The sequence below is a fragment of the Musa acuminata genome, unplaced genomic scaffold, assembly GCF_036884655.1.
Source record: "Musa acuminata AAA Group cultivar baxijiao unplaced genomic scaffold, Cavendish_Baxijiao_AAA HiC_scaffold_1138, whole genome shotgun sequence".
Lineage (NCBI taxonomy): Eukaryota > Viridiplantae > Streptophyta > Magnoliopsida > Zingiberales > Musaceae > Musa > Musa acuminata.
The window spans coordinates 1,311,373-1,333,185 of NW_027021350.1; the positions used below are offsets into that span (position 1 = coordinate 1,311,373).

The 21,813-nt window shown below is 39.9% G+C and overlaps 2 protein-coding genes and 1 non-coding gene across 3 annotated transcripts; 2 read left to right on the forward strand and 1 right to left on the reverse strand.

Moving 5' to 3' along the window:
• Window positions 1-1,262: 1,262 nt before the first annotated feature.
• On the reverse strand, window positions 1,263-1,421 carry LOC135671306 (U1 spliceosomal RNA). Its single transcript, XR_010512710.1, has one exon. It is a non-coding gene; the product is annotated as a U1 spliceosomal RNA (small nuclear RNA).
• A 409-nt stretch (window positions 1,422-1,830) lies between these two features.
• Window positions 1,831-2,253, forward strand: LOC135671132 (eukaryotic translation initiation factor 3 subunit G-like). The gene has a single exon (XM_065179085.1). It carries the CDS (start codon window positions 1,831-1,833, stop codon window positions 2,251-2,253), a length of 423 nt encoding a protein of 140 aa, XP_065035157.1.
• A 792-nt stretch (window positions 2,254-3,045) lies between these two features.
• Window positions 3,046-19,222, forward strand: LOC135671237 (uncharacterized). Its single transcript, XM_065179240.1, has 2 exons — window positions 3,046-3,250; window positions 18,467-19,222. The coding sequence occupies exons 1-2, from the start codon at window positions 3,205-3,207 to the stop codon at window positions 19,000-19,002; spliced, it is 582 nt and encodes a 193-aa protein (XP_065035312.1). The 5' UTR covers window positions 3,046-3,204; the 3' UTR covers window positions 19,003-19,222.
• Window positions 19,223-21,813: the final 2,591 nt, after the last annotated feature.

A 21,813-nucleotide genomic window follows, 5' to 3' on the forward strand; every position in this document is an offset into this window, starting at 1 on the left:
TTTTGCTTTATTTTTGAAGTCATTTGGGGCCTATAAATATTCCACTATTTTCTGCTTGAGGAAACAAGAAAAGTGAACAAAAAACCTAGTGATTCTGAATTGTAAAGTTTTGAAAAGTACTAAATGTCTCCTCCTTTTTAAGTTTTGGGCTTATTCTAAGAGATGTATGAGACTTGTAAAGGTTCTCTCCTAAACCTGTAAAAAGAAGAAAGAGTTCTAAAGAGGATAGTTAGTCTTCGTCCATTGAAAGAAGATCGTTAGTAAACATCGGTGGCCTCGACAGAAGAGGAATCGAGAGTGGACATAGGTCGCGATGACCAATCGCTTATAAACTTGGTATGCACTTTCTTTCTACTTTTCATTGTCATTACTTATTGATTCAATTATCTACTACTCTCACTTGCTCTCTAAGTTTAAATGCTTTCTGATACAAGCTTTATTGAATGAAAATTTTAAACCGATGTTTTCACGAAAGCATTAATTCACCCTTTCTGTCGATACGATCCTACCAATTAGTATACAACCAAGTTTCTCAAAATTGATTTAACACCTAAGAGTGACTAAATAGCTTTTGCTGGTAATTTAAATGGTCACTCTGTCACTAATCCTTCTATCATTCAAGGTTTGCTTGTTAGGGTGGAAGTGGAATCGAATGCTTTGGTGCGCAAACCTGGACTGCTTCCTTGTTGCCCGTGATATGATCGTCTTCTTTCTTCCACTCCTACAGCAGCAACAAGTCTTGGCAAAGTCTGATCGTAAACGCCAAGCCCGCACTGCAACTGAGCCTGTACCGACATAAAGAAGCAGAAGCAACGATATGAGTTACAAAGCTGGTGGCTCTCAGCGTGGTCCTCACGGTGGCGGCCTTGTTCTCCTTCTTCCACCTGCAGCTATGAAGCCGAGGCCATGAAGGAGAGAGGCGCAGGCAGCGGACAAACCCATGCTGCCACCACTGCACCAACTCCACCCCGCCGCGGTGCAACAGGTCGTGCCGGCGCTGCGTGGGGCTACCGACGCTAGGAGTGTTCAAATGGAATTAGAAAATTGAATCAAATCGAAACCACCTAATTAATTATCATAATTGATTTAAATTAATTAATCAAACCGACCAGAATAATTAATTTTAAAATATATACTAACTAACTAAATCAAATTAATTAATTTTAAATTAATAAATCCAAATCGATTCCGAGCGCAACCCAACTGGTCACATTGACCGAAAAAGATGAAGTCGAACGAACAAAAGTTTGGCATAAAATTGGTAGGGGCCGCGCGTGCGCGTACCCCCCTATCACAAATTATGACGTCCACTCTCCCACTTGGGGAGATGGTAAGCCAATGCTCCTCCAACGTGCAATGGAGGCCATTGGCTTAGGCCATGAGCCTTCTTGATCGACCATAGACCCCGTCCAGGTAAGTATGTTACAATCGTAGCACGAATCTTCTTTTAAGCATCTCTGCGTTCTCGCGACCCTCAGATTCTTCGATGTGGGACTAAACCCCTCGTGTGAACGAAACGTTGATTAATTGTGATATAGTTAATCGTAAAGTAAGCAATATATGATTACTTCACATTATATGTACACATATGCGATCTTTTCTCTGTCATGCGAACAACAATTATGAAGTATGTCGGGCCACTGGGTCCGATCAGATTAGCCTCATAATTGGCACGAATGTTGAGGCATAAGAGTGTGGTCCAATTAACTACGATGTTATGGTTAACCAAGTCAAAATTTTCCAGCGGTCCGAAACCGGCTTAGGGTTGTCCTCAGATGTAACTCACCCTCCGTATGTCGACTTTGTTCTGAAGGAAGCGGAGAGGGGAAGATGGCGGTGGACATGGGGAAGCTGCGATGGGGGGAGCTGGAGGACGACGCCGAGGACCTGGATTTCCTGCTGCCGCCGCGGGTGGTGGTGGGGCCTGACGAGAACGGCGTGAAGAAGGTGATCGAGTACCGGTTCGACGAGGAGGGGAACAAGGTGCGGGTCACCACCACCACCCGCGTCCGCAAGCTCACCCGCGCCCGCCTCAGCAAGCGCGCCCTCGAGCGCCGATCCTGGCCCAAGTTCGGCGATGCCGCCCACGAGGACGCCGGCGCCCGCCTCACCATGGTCTCCACCGAGGAGATCATCCTCGAGCGCCCTCGCGCCCCCGGTTCGATCCTTTCCCTTCCCTTCCTCCTCGTTACCTTCTTTCTCCTTTTTCTTTCCGGGAGACTCGGTAGTCATCTTTTTAGGGTTTTCTATTAATACTCGATCTAGTCGTTTTCTTCATGGGTACGATCGATCTTGTTTACACTAATTCTTTCTGAAGAAGAAAAGAACGTCAAAAGGTCATTATTTGTGATTGGTGATGCCAGTTTCTTTTTTCCTTCTCCTATTGCGAAAAAAAAAAAGAAGGTGTTTTCATGGAGGAAGTTTTCAGTCCTGGATCTATGGCGCAAATCCATGTCTTTAAGGCACTTAGTGGGACTTGGTTGAAGTTGCGTGGCGTAATTTAGGGGATCAATATGGGACCTTGCCTTATCCTTTGTTTTCCTTGATTACTTTTATCTGGATCTGAGTTGAAAAGCCAATTGCAAGCGCGCCCTCGAGCGCCGATCCTGGCCCAAGTTCGGCGATGCCGCCCACGAGGACGCCGGCGCCCGCCTCACCATGGTCTCCACCGAGGAGATCATCCTCGAGCGCCCTCGCGCCCCCGGTTCGATCCTTTCCCTTCCCTTCCTCCTCGTTACCTTCTTTCTCCTTTTTCTTTCCGGGAGACTCGGTAGTCATCTTTTTAGGGTTTTCTATTAATACTCGATCTAGTCGTTTTCTTCATGGGTACGATCGATCTTGTTTACACTAATTCTTTCTGAAGAAGAAAAGAACGTCAAAAGGTCATTATTTGTGATTGGTGATGCCAGTTTCTTTTTTCCTTCTCCTATTGCGAAAAAAAAAAAGAAGGTGTTTTCATGGAGGAAGTTTTCAGTCCTGGATCTATGGCGCAAATCCATGTCTTTAAGGCACTTAGTGGGACTTGGTTGAAGTTGCGTGGCGTAATTTAGGGGATCAATATGGGACCTTGCCTTATCCTTTGTTTTCCTTGATTACTTTTATCTGGATCTGAGTTGAAAAGCCAATTGCAAGCGCGCCCTCGAGCGCCGATCCTGGCCCAAGTTCGGCGATGCCGCCCACGAGGACGCCGGCGCCCGCCTCACCATGGTCTCCACCGAGGAGATCATCCTCGAGCGCCCTCGCGCCCCCGGTTCGATCCTTTCCCTTCCCTTCCTCCTCGTTACCTTCTTTCTCCTTTTTCTTTCCGGGAGACTCGGTAGTCATCTTTTTAGGGTTTTCTATTAATACTCGATCTAGTCGTTTTCTTCATGGGTACGATCGATCTTGTTTACACTAATTCTTTCTGAAGAAGAAAAGAACGTCAAAAGGTCATTATTTGTGATTGGTGATGCCAGTTTCTTTTTTCCTTCTCCTATTGCGAAAAAAAAAAAGAAGGTGTTTTCATGGAGGAAGTTTTCAGTCCTGGATCTATGGCGCAAATCCATGTCTTTAAGGCACTTAGTGGGACTTGGTTGAAGTTGCGTGGCTTAATTTAGGGGATCAATATGGGACCTTGCCTTATCCTTTGATTTCCTTGATTACTTTTATCTGGATCTGAGTTGAAAAGCCAATTACAATATCTGATTATGTTATGTGAAGCGAATTCGGGCTGCTTCTTGATTCCTTTGTATGTCTCACTTTTAATTTTCTTCATGAAAAGCAGGACAGTATTGTACCATTTCCAATAATTCCGAATACAGGCCTTTAAAGAGAGCCTGAAGTTTCAGTGCAGTTTGGATGACAACTTAGCTAGGTGATGGGTGATATTGGCCTTTACCTTGTAGCATTCGACAAATAATTATAAGGGGCATGTTCTCTAACTTATATGGGTTTAAGGATTAAAGGCAAATCAAGTGCCTCACAGGTTCTTTTCTAAGAAGCACAAACACGTGCTTTTGGTTGACGTGTCAAGACACATGGACACATGTGTCAGATACTTGCTTGCTGCACTGCACTCGTGTGGTCCTCAGAGTGCCATATGCTTTACAAGAAAAGAAATCTGGAGATGGTCACAAGAAAACATATATCAATTATATTCAAACATTCTTAAATATTATTTGACGGACTCATCTTTTGTTTTGGATACTTAAATTTTGATAATTTTAATTGTTTTAACCTGTATAATGATATTTATTTGTTCATATTGTTGACTTTATAAAATTTAAATATAAATACTATAAAACTCATGTTAATCAAATATTATATATACATATTAAAAAAATACATGTGTTCTCGCTGTGTTCGTGTCCTAATTTTTTTTAAAATGGCATGTTGTCGTGTCCATGTTGTGTTGTATCTGGGTCCCTGTGTTCATGCTTCTTAGGTTCTTCTTCCTTCTCAATTCTCTGGTGATTGCTCTTTTTATTATTTTAATACAACAAATCATTCGGGGACATTAAAATGTGTCTGACTTGGCTTTTGTTATAGCACTATGATATAATCAATTTTGGTTGTGTCAACCTGATGTGACACAATTTATCTGACTTGGCTTGTTTTGTGGGTGTTATCACGTTTGGAAGAGGGGAAACTGCCTTGAGGGATTGCAGTCACGACCCAATCAAGGAAAATTTTTTCTCACGTTAAAAAAAGGTCCATCTTGTTTTGGTCCTACAATAACAACAACAACAACAACAAAACCATAAGTTTCAACTATTTGGGGTCGATTATATAAATCTTTTACCACCATTGATACTGTAATTTGGTCCATGTTTATAAAAAATGGCATAAGAGTTGCTGCCACAAAAATTAGTCTGTTCATCACAGGCAAGAAGAACATGTAAGAAGGTTGGGTGTTCAGTCTTAGTAAGTTCGAATTGAGATCACACTTGGAGGGGCCTTCTTATATAATGCTTATTCCTTTAGATGTCAAGCTGACGTGCCATGTCCAGTACTCGGACTGGTTGGCTTCACGTGTTCAAGAATATTGTTCACATCATTATGTCTCATTTTTAATCTTCTTCATGAGATTTAGTTCTCCATTGTACCATATAATGAGTCCAGATGAAAGCCTTGAAGGGGAGCCTGAAGTTTCAGTTTAGTTTGGGTGACAACTTAGCTATGTATGGGTGATATATTGGCATTTAGCTTGTAGCATCCAACAAATCATTTTAAAGGGCATGTTGTCTAATTTATATGGGTTGAAGGATTAAAGAGAGAAAACAATAGTTTTTTAGGAGGTTCCTCTTACCTCTCAGTCCTCTAGTGATTGCACTTGTTATTGTTTTAATAAAATAAGTCATTCAGGGTAACTAAAACGTGATTAACTTTGTTGTGTTATAGCACCAACTAAGAGGATAAGTGTGAAAAAATGTAACTTAGTCCTAATATGGGATTCACTAGTGGTTTCTTTTGTTATATTAGTAGCTCATTGGATTAGTGACTCACTATGTTATCATTGTTTTTGTGCTTAATAATTATTTTATGATAATGGTATCTTTTGTTCAAAGATTATTATTGTTATTTTTGTCATTCTATTCAACCTTGCTTTGGACTGTAACTTTACTCTATATTCCTGCTTGTATAATTTATGAGCCTGTATAATTTATGAGTGATCATTTTTGCATCTTGATGTTGATAATGAATAAGGTTGCTATCTTAGGCATATTTCGGTTTGGACCTAAACTTTTCATGGTTTTCCCATATGCTAGATGGGATATGTTTTGTTTTAGATACTTTGTATATGTATTTTTTACGTGCTTTGTGCAACTTTATCTACACTTCCCTCTATTATACCTTCTATCATGTCTTAATTAAATATTTTGAAAAAAGTGCTATTCACTGATATGGAAATGCTTAACTCATTTATTTGGTGGAGTTTAAGTTGTGATGGGAGATAATATTCATCTTGTCGACCATTTTTCTTGATGGTGTCCTCAACACCTAATTTCACAATACACACAACTTGGCAGTTGGCAACAATCTGGATCAATAGATAATGTTAATTTAGTCATGAACATGAATGATATTTATAGAAAATTTTCAGGTTCCTGTGGAAGAAACTGTGTTGCTTAACTACTTTGTATGGAGACTCGGCATTGTCTGGATATCTTATGTTGCTAGCTAGTGATAGGTAGAAGTGTAACTACTTTGTATGGAGACTCAGCACTGTCTGGAGATCTATCTTAGGTTGCTAGCTAGTGATAGGTAAAAGTTTAATTATTCTCTTGAGGTTGGACTATGAAGAATTTTAGGATTATCTCAATATGTACAATTATGTGATTTTATAGATACTGTAGGAAATCGAGGGAAACTTATTAAGATGATGGTGTGACCATGTGAGGGAAATTAAATGAGGACTGAGATAACTAAGTGGGCAATTATTAGTAGTAGACCTAATTTTGGGTGGGAAGGGTTATTTTGAGTAGTCTTAATTTGTTATTGTAATACCATACTCCTAATTCATATCCTACATGTATGATTGGAATATGATGTCATCTTTTCGTTTACTAATGCTATAAAAAATAGTATAGTAGAAAAGTGGACGATTTTGAAAAATGCTAATTTGCCAAACAAAATGACAAGGGTTTCCCTTTTACACATTGGTGTTTGAATTTTGTACATATGTTATAAGCACATAATCTCAAACTACACATGGACTTTTAATCCAAAACTCATGTACATAAAAATGTGCCTAGTCATTGTCTATATCTACTTTGGCATGAGCCCATACCTGTTTATCTCCTTACTCATCTCATGGATGGAGGAATAGTATATTTAACCTGCAAAATAGGGTATACAATGAGTGATAACCCAGAAAGTATAAACTTTCAATTTAACATATTAACGTGAGCATGCATTGTGCCATATTTTAAATCTTTTTAAATCAAATGCATTAAACATTTCACAACAAATGTATCATAGCATGACATATGCCTAATAAGGAGACAAAATTCTCACTTAAAGTGAATCAAAACACATCTATTCAAGAATAATTCATAGTACCTAGCACCAAAGATTGTAATTTCGATCAATACCAGTATATCGAGCCCTGCTTGGTATGGCGTGTACCAAGGTGTACCGATGATACTCCCAAAATCATTAAAAAAACCTTCAAAAATACTTGAAAAATAAAAAAAAAGTTAGATTAGAATTTTTAAGTTAGAAATAAATATAAATTTTGTATAATTTTAGCAAAAAAAATATAAATTAAGAAAGAATTGTATCACATATCTTTTTTGATTACATTGAATTGACCTAATATCGATCAAATTTCGATTAAATCATCATTAAGGTTACTAATCATGATATTAAAAACCTAATTAAACTTAATATACCATCACAAATATATGATTGAATCCTTAATATGCATGAAATATAAATATTTGACTTATTAAGTGTCTAATTTCGAAAAAAATCAATATTAAACGTATTAATCACAACATTAAAGATCTTAATTATTTCCTAGTTAACATTATTCTACCATCAAAAACATATCAAACAACATATTAGCTATTTTATTTTAATTTACTTGTAACTCCCAATGTAAAACACATATTTTGCAGGGTCATAATATGTCCAAATTAAAATCCTTTTATTTTAATTTACTTGTAACTACCAATACAAACAATAATTTGTAGCAAAATTTTGGTATAGTATTCTCTGAATTAGACTATATCTAACCGATAAATTCACCTAAATTCCATCATCAATTTGTCAATAATTCAACCTATAATCTATCATATAGTGGTTACCAATTAACGAAAGATATAATTCTACGAAATAATTTTGTTTCACTATTATTGTTGACCAAACCATCATAAATTATCATAAATTTTGTAGGAGCTCAGGAGCCATATAAAACTAAAACTAGAATCATTAAGAGGCTAAAGTTCCATTCAAATTCACTACTTGAATGAATTTGAAACTATGTTTAGTAAATGTATACAAAATTTTTAGAATCTTCTATTCTGTTCTGCTAAAACTAGGTTGAGACTACTTGAGTTTCTCATGCTCATCTTGGTGTATAAAGATGATATTCATTCAATTCTAAATCTTATAAAACCCTAAGGGATCTTTTTACGACATATCAAAAGAATATGGTTTAGTCATATTCCTAAGGATGCCAATTTAGCTTAAAAAAAAGGAGATTTTGAGCACATATTGGAACACCCATAACTCTATGCACGAATCTCAGATTAACGCAATACAGAGGCCTTAGATTCATAACAAATTCATATACAACATATTAAAAAATCAGAGATTAAATCAAATTTTAGGTTACTCAAAAGCAGTTAAGAAGTTCAGTCTACAATCTACAAAACTAAAACCCTAGGTTTAAAGGGGGAAGAGTTAGGTTTTCTTACCTCACTCTTTAGGGAGAAGAAGTGGAGAATTAGGGAAAGGTGTTGGGTTGGTAAGGAGGATAAAGCCAAAACAAGGGGTGCTCGTTTAAAGCTGCTTAAGAGGTAGCCAAGAGGTCTTGGGTTTAGTCCCTATGCCTCATCTGAAGTTTCCTTTTTTTTTTCATTTATTTCTGAACATAATTTTAATGTTAATACATCTTTATATGAGCTTAATTTGGGTTGATAAAAATAAAAGATTTTCACTCTAAGTTTATCCTTCAATCTCATTTATGGAACTCAATATTTCTTAGGGTAACACTCTTCTTTGATTTCTATCTTCACTTAATTATCCATTACTCGATTCATGCATAAGTAACTTGTTATCTTCTACATACATGATGTTTAAACCTCAAGTTTACTTTCTTTAAACATGATTAAACTTATTCAAGCCTTGAGAATCACTTAAGGCTTAGTATAATACAAAAATATTTTTTAATCATTGTATAGATGATTATTTTCATGACTTAACCTCATACTCAAGTTTGCTAGCCAGCGATTTAATAAGGCGCTCGGGCGAGGCGAGGCCCGAGCGCCTCGCTTCACTTCTAGGCGGCGCGGTTCAAAGAGGCGCCGCTTGGGCGCTCGCCCGAGCCCAGGCGCTGGGCGCTTCGGGCGAGTGCCTGGGTTAAACCAGGCGACCGAACCAGGATTTTAGGTCTGGTTCGGTCTCCGATGGTTAGTTGGTTCAATCGAACCAACTAAAACCAATATCAGTTGTCGCTGCCCAACCCTAACCCTGTTCGTTGCCACTGTCGCTCCCGCTCCCGTTGCTCGCCGCTGTCGCTGCTCACTACTGCTGTCGTTGTCGCCGCTCCTGCTCACGCTGCCGCTGCTCGCTATTGTTGCCGCTTCTGCTCCCGCTGCCGCTGTCGCTGCCTCCTTACACTCCAACTCCCGCTCCCGCTGCCTCCTTACACTCCCGCTACCACTGCCTCCTTACACTCTCGCTCCTGTTGCTGCTGCCTCCTTACACTCCCTCTCCCGCTGCCGCTTCCTCTTTTTTAAATCACTGTTGCTAGCACAAATAGGTTTGTCACATCGGACTATACTTTTTCGCTGCAAAACATACTTAAAATAGACATCAATGCTTATATATACTTTAAATAGTATTTGGAAGAACTTTGTGCATGACATTCTTGAATGCATGTATGTCAATTATAAATACCAATAACATGAGCATGTCATATGTCATGATTTTTAACCATAGACATCATAAAATATATTTTTAAGTAATGATAGCATATGTATTTTATTTGTGCTTCCATTGGCATGTTAGGTGTGTTGTATGTGTGAGAATTTAGGTACTACAATTCTTCCATCGAATAAAAATTGTCTTTGAAATTTCCTACTTCAGTAGCTTTGGACATTTCTTACTTTTGTTTTTTCCTCTTTGAGTTGTTTCTTTCATTTTATGATTCCTCCATAGCACTTTGACTAATGAAATCTTCTTATTTGTGAAGTTGTCTCCATATCAAAAATTTATATAGCATACTCCATGTATGTCAAATTTTCGCCCAATTCTATTGGCTCTTCTTCTACGACATGAGAAGGATTTGAAATATATTTCCTTAACATTGATACATAGAATACATTATGCACATTTACTAATGTAGGAGGTAAGGCCAAATCATTAACTTCATCAGGAATTTTATATGGTCCTACATATCGACGACTTAGTTTACCTTACTTTCTAAACCTTACAGCTCCTTTTATTAATGCCACCCTTAGAAATACCTTGTCTCCTATCTCAAATTTTAAAGAGCTCTTCACAATATCTACATGACATTTCTGCCTACGTTGTGTCATTTTCATCTTTTAGCGAATCTTTCTACTACTTTTTTTGTTTCTTTAATCAAATCCGGATCTATATATTTTCTTTCATCCATCTTAACCCAATGAATAAGTGATTTGGATTTCTTGTCGCATGATGGTGCCATCTCAATTGTTCTTTGATGACTATTATTTATAGGCAAAACGTGTCAATGGTAAATATTTGCTCTATGATTTTTTAAAGTTTAAAACACATGCTCTTAGCATATCCTTTAATATTTGAATGATTCTTTCAGATTGATCATCTCTTTGAGGATGAAAAATAATGTCAAAAGCTAACTTTGCTCTCATTGCCTTATAAAGACTCCTCTAAAATCCTAATGTGAATCTTGAGTATTTATCTGACATAATAGCCCAACGTTCATCATATCTCTTACTAGTTTAGACAAACCTATGATAAAATTTATGTTGATCTCTTCCCATGTCCATTGGGGTATTACTACCTGGTGGTTCTTGATGTTCTATTTTTAATTGTTAGCATACGAGACACTTCTCAACAAATTAGACCATATACTTCTTCATTCTTGGCCACCATTAGTATTATTTCAAATACCTGTACACTTTTGCTATTTTAGGGTGCACTAAGTATAAAGCTGAGTGTACCTCTATTAAGATTTTGTGTTTTATGCCACTTTCTTTTGGTACACACAATTTATACTAAAATCTGATTACTCCCTTTGAAAATCATTTTTTTTGGCCTTAATCTCAGACCTTAATTGGTTCAAGCAAGGACCATTAACTTGTAGCGCCTTAATTTTCTCTAATAGTGTTGGTTGCAATGACAAAGTTGCTAGTCTCCCAATTAAACATTTAATGATCATATCTGTTTCAAATTTCTACATGTCTATTTGGAGAGGCTTTTAAACTATTGATAAAGTAGATAGGTTGGTTGACTTTCTACTTAAAACATCAGCAATTACATTTACTTTCTTAGGATGTTAATTAATCATATAATCATAATCTTTTGTTGATTCCAGCCATCACTTTTGCCTAATGTTCAACTTCTTTTAAGGAAGTATTTCAAATTTTTGTGATCATTATAGAATTCACATTTCTATCCCATACGAATGATGCCACCAAATCTCTAGGGTAAATACCACCATTGTCAATTTCAAATCATGAGTCAAATAATTTATAACACCCTACTCTTGGTCCCATCCATGCCCTACATGTATGACTAAAGTAGGATGTTACTTTTTAATTCTTTTACTACTATCAATAGGAGTGTAGCAGAAGAGTAGGCAATTTTAAAAGTAAAACATGTTAATTTACTAAACAAAATGATAGAGTTCTCCCTGTACACAGTGATTTTGACACTTTGTCACAAATTTAGCTAGAATTGCGTAAGTCATGAGGTGCCCTTGTAGCAAAGTCACGGACTTAGCTAGAGTTGCCTAAGTCGTGAAGCACTCTTGCGGCAACTTCTCGGACTTAGCTGGTATTGCCTAAGTCATGATGCGCCTTTGCGATATATGCGTCTGCAAAAGGTTAGCCTAGTTGCAACCTCGTATAGGTCCCGAAGGATCTGTAAAATAGCAAGTTGATTAGTTTGAAAACGAGCGGCGAACAAGTCCCGATGTTTCGCGAAGAGGGAAGCTTTATAAGCAATTCAGTGAGCACCTTGAGTGCAAGAGAGAAAAGAGATGAAGGAGAAAACAAGGACTTTAGAAGGTTGAACGAACAATTGTAAGTCTGTAAACAACTGCTCACTTGGTGTTGGGCACAAAGGCAAGTTCCCGTCAAGCTAACATGCAAACTTGTGAAGATTGTTCAACGCTCGACCCAGCGAACACTGATGCAAGCAGAGTCCCATCGTCAAATTCTTGACCCAAATCGTAGTAGCGGAAAATATTAGTTGCAAGAAGAAGGGGATCAAATCCAAGGTAGAGAAAGAAGACCTAGATCGAGGAGAGATCACTATGGTGGCGTCGGAAGGAGCCCCATCGATCGATTGTAGGGCGTGGAGATGCTGCCGCACCACAACGACGAGGAGACGTGGCTGGCGGGGGACATCGTCGACATCTAGCACAATGCCTTAGTTGGAACCCAATCCTGTTCTGATGCCTTAATTGCTAAACGTAACCTTCACCATTCGCCCAACATTGTTTTGCTTCTCGTTTGACCCCGATCTCCTATCCTGTGTTAGGATTCCAATGACTTGAAGGATGCGCTCAGGTACTTGGTGCAGATGCTATCGGAGCTGCGGACCTCTCTGCTCTCTCTGCATAAATACTACGAGCTCCGTGAGTTGGGATATTTGTTTGATCTTGCTTGTAGTGAATGTTGCTTATGTAGAAGTTGAATCTTAATGTGTTTCTTTTTCAGGGACTCGGAAGATATGCGAGCAAGGGTTTTCAGTTATTTTAGGTGTACCGCCCGGTAGGCCTTGGCATACACCTCAGTACATACCGTACTGAGTAAGGCTCGGTACGCTGGTGTAGACCGAAATTGTGAACCTTGACAAGGAAACAAATCAAGAAAATTCACTTATTAAAACCAAGGTTTGACTTACTGGTCCGAGCTGGTGTGTCGATCAACGGCACATGTGTTGCTTTGTACTGGTGTATCAACACAGTACGTCGATGCGTACCGTGTTTCGACGAGGAAAAAAAGAGGTTGAAGAGGAAGGTCTGTTAAAGGAACGGAAGACGAAGGAGGAGAGAGGAAGAAGAAGAAAGAAAAGGAGAAGTGCAACGATACTTGGGAAGTAGCGACAGTAGTGATAGTGTCGAAGGGAAGCAACGATATCACAGCGACGAAGAGGTAGTGTCGTTGCAGTGGCAAGCAGCAAAGAGGCGGTGCCGCTACAACATCGTTACGGCGAAGTGGCGAAGAGGCAGCTTACAGCTTCGTACGTAAGAAGAGCCCTAATTTGCCTTTTTTAGTGCTGAAATGGATTGGGGTCCATCACTTTTTTATTTTTTTATAATTTTAATTTGGATCACTCGAAACGGGGTGGTTTGTGTATTGGTACGTACCACCTAAACTACATCGTTTTGGGCAATACGACAATCCCTGATTAAAACTTATCGGATGATCGAGCAGTGTCCATGCTTTTACAGATATAGATAGTCCACATGGCTCATGACCACGGCTCTGATACCACAACTTGTAGCACCATATTTCTACTTTCATTTATATCCTATATGCATGACTGGAATAGGATACTACCTTTTCATTTACTAATGTTATAAAAAATAATATAGCCAAAAAAAGGATAATTTTGAAATATGTTAATTTGCTAAACAAAATGACAAGGTTTCCTTATACATATTGGTGTTTGACACCTATACATACGTTATAAACACAATCTCAAACCACACATGCATTTTCAATCCAAAACTCATGTACATAAAAATGTGCCTATAGGTCGCCATCTATACTTGCTTTGATATGGGCTCGTACTTGCTCACCTCCTTATGTATCTTATGGATGGATTAACAATATCCTTACTTGCAAATCAAGATCTATAATTAGTGATAACTCAGGAAGTATAAACTTTCAATTTAACATATTAAGATGAGCATGCATTGTGTTATATTTTCAACATTTCAAAATCAAATGTATTAAACATATCACGACAGATGCATCACAACATGATAGATTCCTAATAAGGAGATAAAATTCTGATTTAATACACATATTCAAGGATAATTCATAGTACCTGCAATAGAAATTATAATATATTCATGAACTTTATTACATATTTCATAATATATATGTGCACTCTTATACCGCACGTCATAATACATATATGTACTCCCACACCGCATATCATAACATATATGTACACTCGCATACCATATGTCATAGTATATACGTGCACTCTCATATCACATGTCATAACATATACGCGCACTCCCATACTGCATGTTATAATATTTACGTACACTTCCACATTATACGTTATAATATATATGAGCATTCCCACATTGCACATTATAATATATACATGCATATCATTTTTTTTCATTGCAATTCATATATTTTCATGCTTATGCAATGCACACATTAATATTGAGTTTAGACCTAGCTTATGACCATCTTGTCATTCAAAACATGTTTTTAAATATACATTACGCTCTTGATCATCTTATCTTTTAAAATATACTTTCGAACATAAATTAAAAACATGTCGATCTTATTATTCAAAACATGCTTTCAAAATACATTTTGAGTTCACATCACACACACACACACACACACACACACACACACACATATATATATATATATATATATATATATATATATATATATAATCATTATTTTGTAGTAAATTAAGCTTATACTTTATTTGCCTTAAAATGAAGTTTTCGTGATAAGGCGATGATCCTTATTGGTTGGGTGTGCTAGGGAGCTGAAAACATATCAAATTTAGAACATAGGGTCATGATACGTCTAAATTAAAATCCTTTCATTTTAATTCACTTATAACCAAGGTTTGTAATTGTGTATCTTACCGAAGTATCGAGCTCAGCTCGGTACGGTACGAGTATACCGAGAGCATATTGCTCGATATATATATATATATATATATATATATATATATATATATAGAGTGACATGGTCTCGTTTCTTCTCCCCACGTGGGGAGAAGAAACCTCGCGAAGCTTCTTCTCCCTATGCGGATGAGGAGAAGTCGCCGACGACGTCGAGGCCTCGTCGCCTCAGATGAGGAGGCAACATCTCATTTGCGGCGTCCGGCGAGGGAGGGCGGTGACGGATCGGGATTGTCGAGGGAGAGTGACATCGGATCTCTAGGTTCTCCCTTTTCTTCTCCCTCTTCTTCCTTCTCCCTCGGCTAATACCGCCCAGTAGCGGGCGGTGACGATTGAAATCGACCATCACCGACTGATTTCACGTGATAACGGGGCGGAAACAACCCCAATCGACGGTATCGCCCGGTAGCAGGTGATCCGCGTACCGATCTGCTGGCGGACCGGTACGTACTGCCCGGTATGGGCGGTATCATTTGAAATTAAAAATATAGCTTATAACTCCCAATGCAAATTAATTTTGGTATAATGTTCTCTGAATTATACTATATCTAACTTATAAATTCATCTAAATTCCATTATCAGTTTGCCAACTATGCAACTTATAATCCATCATATGGTGATTACCAATTAACCAACTACACAATACTACAAAGTAATCTTATTTCACTATTTTTGTTAACCAAACTATCATAGATTATTATAAAATTTTGTAGGAGCACAGGAGACATAGAAAACTAAATGTATATAAAATTTCATCTAAAAACAGAATCATTAGGAGGCTAAAGTACCCTCCAAATTCAACTATCATTTTTTATTCTGTTCTATTGAAATTCGGTTAAGACTGCCTGAGTTTCTAAGGCTAATATCTTGGGGTACAAAAATGATATTCACTTAATTTCAAATCCTACAAAACCCTAGGGATCCTTTTATGACATATCAAAAGAGCAAGATTTAATTATATCCCTATGGGTGTTAATTTGGCTTGAACAGAATCCCTTCACGAAAAACAAGGATTCTAAACACCCATAACACTGTATACCAATATCATATTAAGACAATATCAGAGGCCTTAGAAACATAATTAATTCATATACAACATATCTAAAAATCAAACATTAAATCAAATTTTAGGTTACTCAAAAGCAACTTAAAGACAATATGCTAAACTAAAACCCTAGATATAGAGGGGGAAGAGTCAGGTTTTTTTATCTTAATCTTCCTTATAGTCAGGGTTCTTGAGCTTCAACGAAGAAAGGATTGAGCAACTGAGGGAGAAAGTGAAAAATTAGGGGAAGGGGTTGGGCTGGTAAGGAGGATAAGACCAAAACTAGATCTGCTTAAGAGGCAGCTAAGGAGTCTTGCGTTCAATCCCATATGCCTCATCTGCAGTTTTTTTTTTCTTTTCTTTTCCTGGCATCATTTGAATGTTAATACAACTTAATATGAGTTTAGTTTGGGTTGATAAAAATAAAGGGTTTTCACTTTATGTTTATTCTTCAATCTCACTTATGGATCTTAGCAGTTTTTAGGGGAACACTTTTTTATTTTTATCTCCACATAATTATCCATTACTCCATGCATGCATAAGTAACTTATTATCTTCTATATATATGATGTTTAAATCTCAAGCTTACTTATTTTCATGACTTAACTTCATACTAAGTCCGCTAGTATAATTAAGTTTGTCGAGTCAGAGGATCATACCTTTTTGCTATAAAACATACTTAAAATAGTTATCAATGCTTATATATATTTCAAAAAATATTTGGAAGAACTTTGTGCATCATATTGTTGAAAGCATGTACATCAAATATAAAAACTGATAGCATAAGCCTGTCATATATCATACTTCTTAAGCATAGACATTTAAATATATTTTTAAGTAATGATAATATATGTATTTTATTTGTGCTTCTATTAACATGCTAGGTGTGTTGTAGTGTGAGAACTTGGGCACTACAATGATGGTGTCCAGGAGTTTGAAGAGAAGATGCATATGGGTCAGCGAAAGCAAAATTTTCGTGTTGATGGAGATTGAGGCATTGTTACTAAGAAATCAGTTCCCACTCGAGCTGGCATTCTCATGAAACTGAATTGGGAAACTTCTGCTGTTAGGTTTATAAGTTTGTGGGATCGATCAACCCAAAGGAAACAGATAACTAAAAGAAAAAAGGTTAAGGATGGTCATGGAAAGGGAACAGGAAGGGAGGATGTAATGGCAATGTGGCTACCCATTTGACCACTGATGATTGCATTCTACTTCCCGAGCAATCCTATTTGACAGGAAGTCTTAGTTTGAGAGAAAGATTAAACAAGGGATTCTTGTATTTACACTTGGATCTCCTTTCTAACCTTGTTACACTGAAACTAGAGAAAACTCCCACTATTAATCTTACTTCGTGTTGTTAGTCTATACTAAGATAAAAATTCTTCTGTTAGGTTATTTGTTTTTTATCCATAGGAGTACCTGAACTATTTCATAATTTACCTTTTTCCTGATTTCTGCTTTAGTACATTTTGAAACCCATTTCTAACACTAGCAACTATCCGCTGAAGAGAAAGGAATGATGCATCTTATGCCCGTAAAGGTTGGACGTATAGGTATGAATCAATGATTTTATGGATTTTTCAAAAAGCATTGGATCTGGAGGCAAAAACAAATCTAAGTAGGCATTTGCATCACATTATATTAATGTCAAGAAGGATGATTAAACAAAAACATAGACAAATTATCTTTAGAAAGTTGTTAGTACTGTGAGATGCATAGATCGACGTTGTTTCTAGTCCTGTTGACTTTGATGATGTGACTTCTTCCTTAGGTGATTAAGGATAAACCTGAGATACATAATGTTTCAAAAGTTGACAAGTATGGTTATGATAAATTCACTTGATTACTAGTCTTGTTGATTTTTCTTGATAAGACTTGGTGACTTCAGTGATAGAGGGCAGACAGGAGAGATCATGTCAAGTAAGTTTAAAATTATTTTGATGATGAGACATTTTATCCTCGGCTAGTCATGATTCAGCGCAAGGAGTCTCAATAGAACCAGAACAATGCTGTTCTGTTTGGAGAACCACTTAATATAATTGATAGTTTTGAGGTTTAGCATACGTTTAGCTGATTTTTGGATGCTGTCGGAGGGTTAATGATACTGACAGTGACACTATTGGTGCACGGAATATTTTTAGAAGAAAATGTATGACTTAGGTGTGTATTTGTAGTGGAGTGATGAAGTTGGCACTTTGCTCAATCAGATGCAGCATCGTGTCATTGATTCTTGATAAATGTGTGATAATAAGGACCATATATTTGTTCTGATTTAGCCTTTGTTTGAGGGGGATACTGTTCATATGTCAACTGGGGATTGTGCATGTGAAGTTGTGTGGGTGTCTTGCTATCATGTATGATCTCCATCTCTATTATGATTAGTTAAAGTTGGTTCATATATCATCGTGCTGTTCTTAGCTATAGAAAAAGTCATTTGTTCATGTTCAATCTTTTGTGGATTTTTTAGGCCAATGCTATATAAGACATCATAAGCTTCACAGTTATGACATGAATTCAACATCACAATAAACAAATGAGACAGGACCTGTATTTTTACTCAAATTTAAATTTAGACTATCATGCATGCTTTCCTTATAATTATCTCTCTTTTTTCTTGTTGTCCATCGACATCCACCTTTTAACAGGTAGCAAAGCCGAAGAGCCAAAGGTCGCTGGAGATCCATTAGCTGCCATGGGCAAAGCTGGTGCCGTCCTTATGGTGTGTAGGACCTGTGGCAAGAAGGGTGACCACTGGACATCGAAGTGCCCATACAAGGATCTCGCACCGCCAACGGACAGCTTCATCGACAAGCCCCCAGGTGCTGAGACCGTTGCGTCGCAATCTGGCACCGGCAAGGGTGCGTATGTGCCGCCCAGCATGAGAGCGGGTGCAGAGAGGAGCGGGACGGAGATGAGGCGTCGGAACGATGAGAACTCCGTGCGTGTCACCAATCTTTCGGAGGACACCCGTGAGCCGGACCTGATGGAACTCTTCCGGACCTTTGGCCCTGTCACTCGCGTGTATGTTGCTGTAGATCAGAAGACTGGAGTCAGTCGAGGTTTTGGTTTCGTCAACTTTGTCAACAGGGAAGACGCAGAGCGAGCCATCAACAAGCTTAATGGCTATGGCTATGACAACCTCATTCTGCGAGTCGAGTGGGCGACACCGAGGCCCAATTGAGTCTCTTCTGGCTTCAAGCTGTTCAGATGAGGAACCTTTTCTTTCTGCTGCTTTTTGTTTTGTCCGTAAACTTGATATTGAGATTTGCACATTTTTCATGATGCTAAATTGTTTCTAAGAACGCAGCATATTGGTTTGGATAATGCTTGCACTACTGTTATTATTATTAACATTATTATCTGCCTTGAGTGTGGAAAATGAAAATTATATTGTTGTTTTAGTCTTATAATGTTTAATTCCCACTAAAAAAATATCTTCTTAATTCTCAAAATTAAAATAGTAATGATACAATGAAATTTAAATATGGTTGAATTGTTTTCTTCACACTTCAAAGTCTTCTTAGACCAATGACTACCACGGTCACGTTGTCCGAGTTGTGCGGTGCCAACGCTAGCTTCGTCAGTAGGACCGTCGCGTTCGAGCACCCCTTGTCCGAACCCCCATCGCAATTGTCCCCCTCGGTCGTGTCGTCCCCCGTCGTCGTCGTGCTATACCGCAGGCACGTCCGCGCGATGTCGCACGCCCCCTCGTTGCTCACCACGTCCCATAGCCCGTCGCTCGCTAGGAGCAGGCACTTGTCCCCTTCCTTCCTGTAACACCCCTGATTAGTCCCACATCGAAAGTGGGCATGATTAAGATTGACTTATAAGGGTCTGATGAGTGTACTACTATCAACTTCAGCTTAAGCATTTTGATCAGTGGTTTAGACCAAACGAAGTTGATAGGCTAGTTAGCCTATCAGTCCTGAGTCATAATATTTGGTATCAGAGCCGACCTAGCATTTGGGCATGGTGAGGGGGCTCGAGTAGGAAAGGGCTATCCGTAGACGAGGATGTCAAGCCTTTGAGTGGGCAGGATTAAGATTGACTTATAAGGGTCTAATGAGTGTACTATTATCAACTTCGCCCGTTGCCTCGATCCGTCGTAGCTCGTCCGGTCGATCCGGCTGCCAACCACCAAGCGCAAGGTCGTCGTCAGGAACAGTCGCCGAGAAGAAGGGAGAGGGATCTCGATGTCGGGAGTTCTCTTGCGGCTGAGCTGGACACTGAGGTAGGTCGGGCCTTCGCAACGTGGTGTTGGTCAGCGTCGTCTGCGTCGAGCTGCGTCTCTCCGTTCCCGGGATAGGTGAGCTCGCCCACGTTCACTATATGGTGGATTTTGGGCGAGGTGCTCGTGGCTCGTGGGTGACCGCTTCCCTACAAAAAAGGCCTTCGTCGGGTGATTCCCGACTTTGGCCCATCCGACGAGCAAGTCATTTGTGGGTGGTATTATTTTTTTTCCTCCTGGTCTCTGGAGGTTGAGATAAAGGTCTTTATACTAGCGTGGGAGGGTCGGTCATACGTAGATTAACGTGGTGGACACAACACGACATTAGTACGGATTTCGGCTTGGTGTGCGGGGCGTTGCCATCCTATGATTGTCGGGACCAGGCATGTCGAATAGTGTCTTGGGGTACGAGTTTTGACGTGGCATGTGGCATCAGTTGTGACGTGGACGTGGGGCGAAACAGACGTGGCCTATGGCATCAACTGTGACGTATCCGCGGGGCAAAACATGCCTTATCACTTCTCCCCCCCCCCCCCCCCCTCGACATGGCGCGTCGTGGGGTCCTGAAAGGGCCGAGGGGCGTGCCCGGGTCAGAGTGATGTGACTGCGTTGGCTCGCTTGTGAATGGGATCTAGATCAGGCCATTGTGGGGCGGTTTAGAGGGGCGAGGCCCCGGGCCTCGGGAAGGGTTGGCTTTGCTGATCGGGCAAACGGGGCCAAATGAGACGAGACCAACGTGTCGTAGGTCGGATAACTGATTTGGCGTGGCTCGGAGTTACGGCCACCGAGTTGCAAGTCGATGAGCGAGCTGGGGCGACTCGATTAGAGATTTGTTGAGCCACGAGCCGGAGATCGACATGGAGTGACTTGGACGATGGACTAGGCCGGCAAGATGTGGCTCGCACGTTGGATAGGCCGAGAGGCGTCTGGCTGTGAAGCGTGACTCGGGCATTGGATTGGCTGAGTGGTGTGCTTGGAGTTGGCGCCGGCGAGTCGTAAATCGTGGGTCATGATATGGTGACCTGGCGTGCTCGGAGTTTGGTGCCGGCGAGTCGCAAGTCGGGGGTGACCTGGAGCGACTCGAGCAATGAACTGGTCCAGCGAGTCGCAAGTCGAGAATCGACATGGAGCGACTCGGGCAAGAGTTGGGCTGGCGAGCCGCAAGTCGAGAATCGACATGGAGCGACTCGAGCAAGAGCTGGGCCGGTGAGCCACAAGTCGGGGATCGACATGGAGCGAATGAACTGGTCTAGTGAGTCGCAAGTCAGGAATCGACATGGAGCGACTCGGGCAAGAGCTAGGCCAGTGAGCCACAAGTCGGGGATTGACATGGAGCGAATGAACTGGTCTAGTGAGTCGCAAGTCGGGAATCGACATGGAGCGACTCAGGCAAGAGCTGGGCCGACGAGCCGCGAGTCGGGGATCGACATGGAGCGACTCAGGCAAGAGCTGGGCCGACGAGCCGCGAGTTGGGGATCGACATGGAGCGACTCGGGCAAGAGTTGGGCCGGTGAGTTGCAAGTCATAGATCGACATGGAGCGACTCGGGCAATGAACTGGTCCAGCGAGTCGCAAGTCAGGAATCAACATGGAGCGACTCGGGAAAGAGCTGGGTCGGCGAGCCGCAAGTCGGGGATCGACATGGAGCGACTCGGGCAAGAGTTGGGCCAGCGAGCCGCAAGTCGGGAATCTATCTGGAGTGACTCGGGCAAGAGCTAGGCTGGCGAGCCACAAGTCGGGGATCGACATGGAGCGACTCGGGCA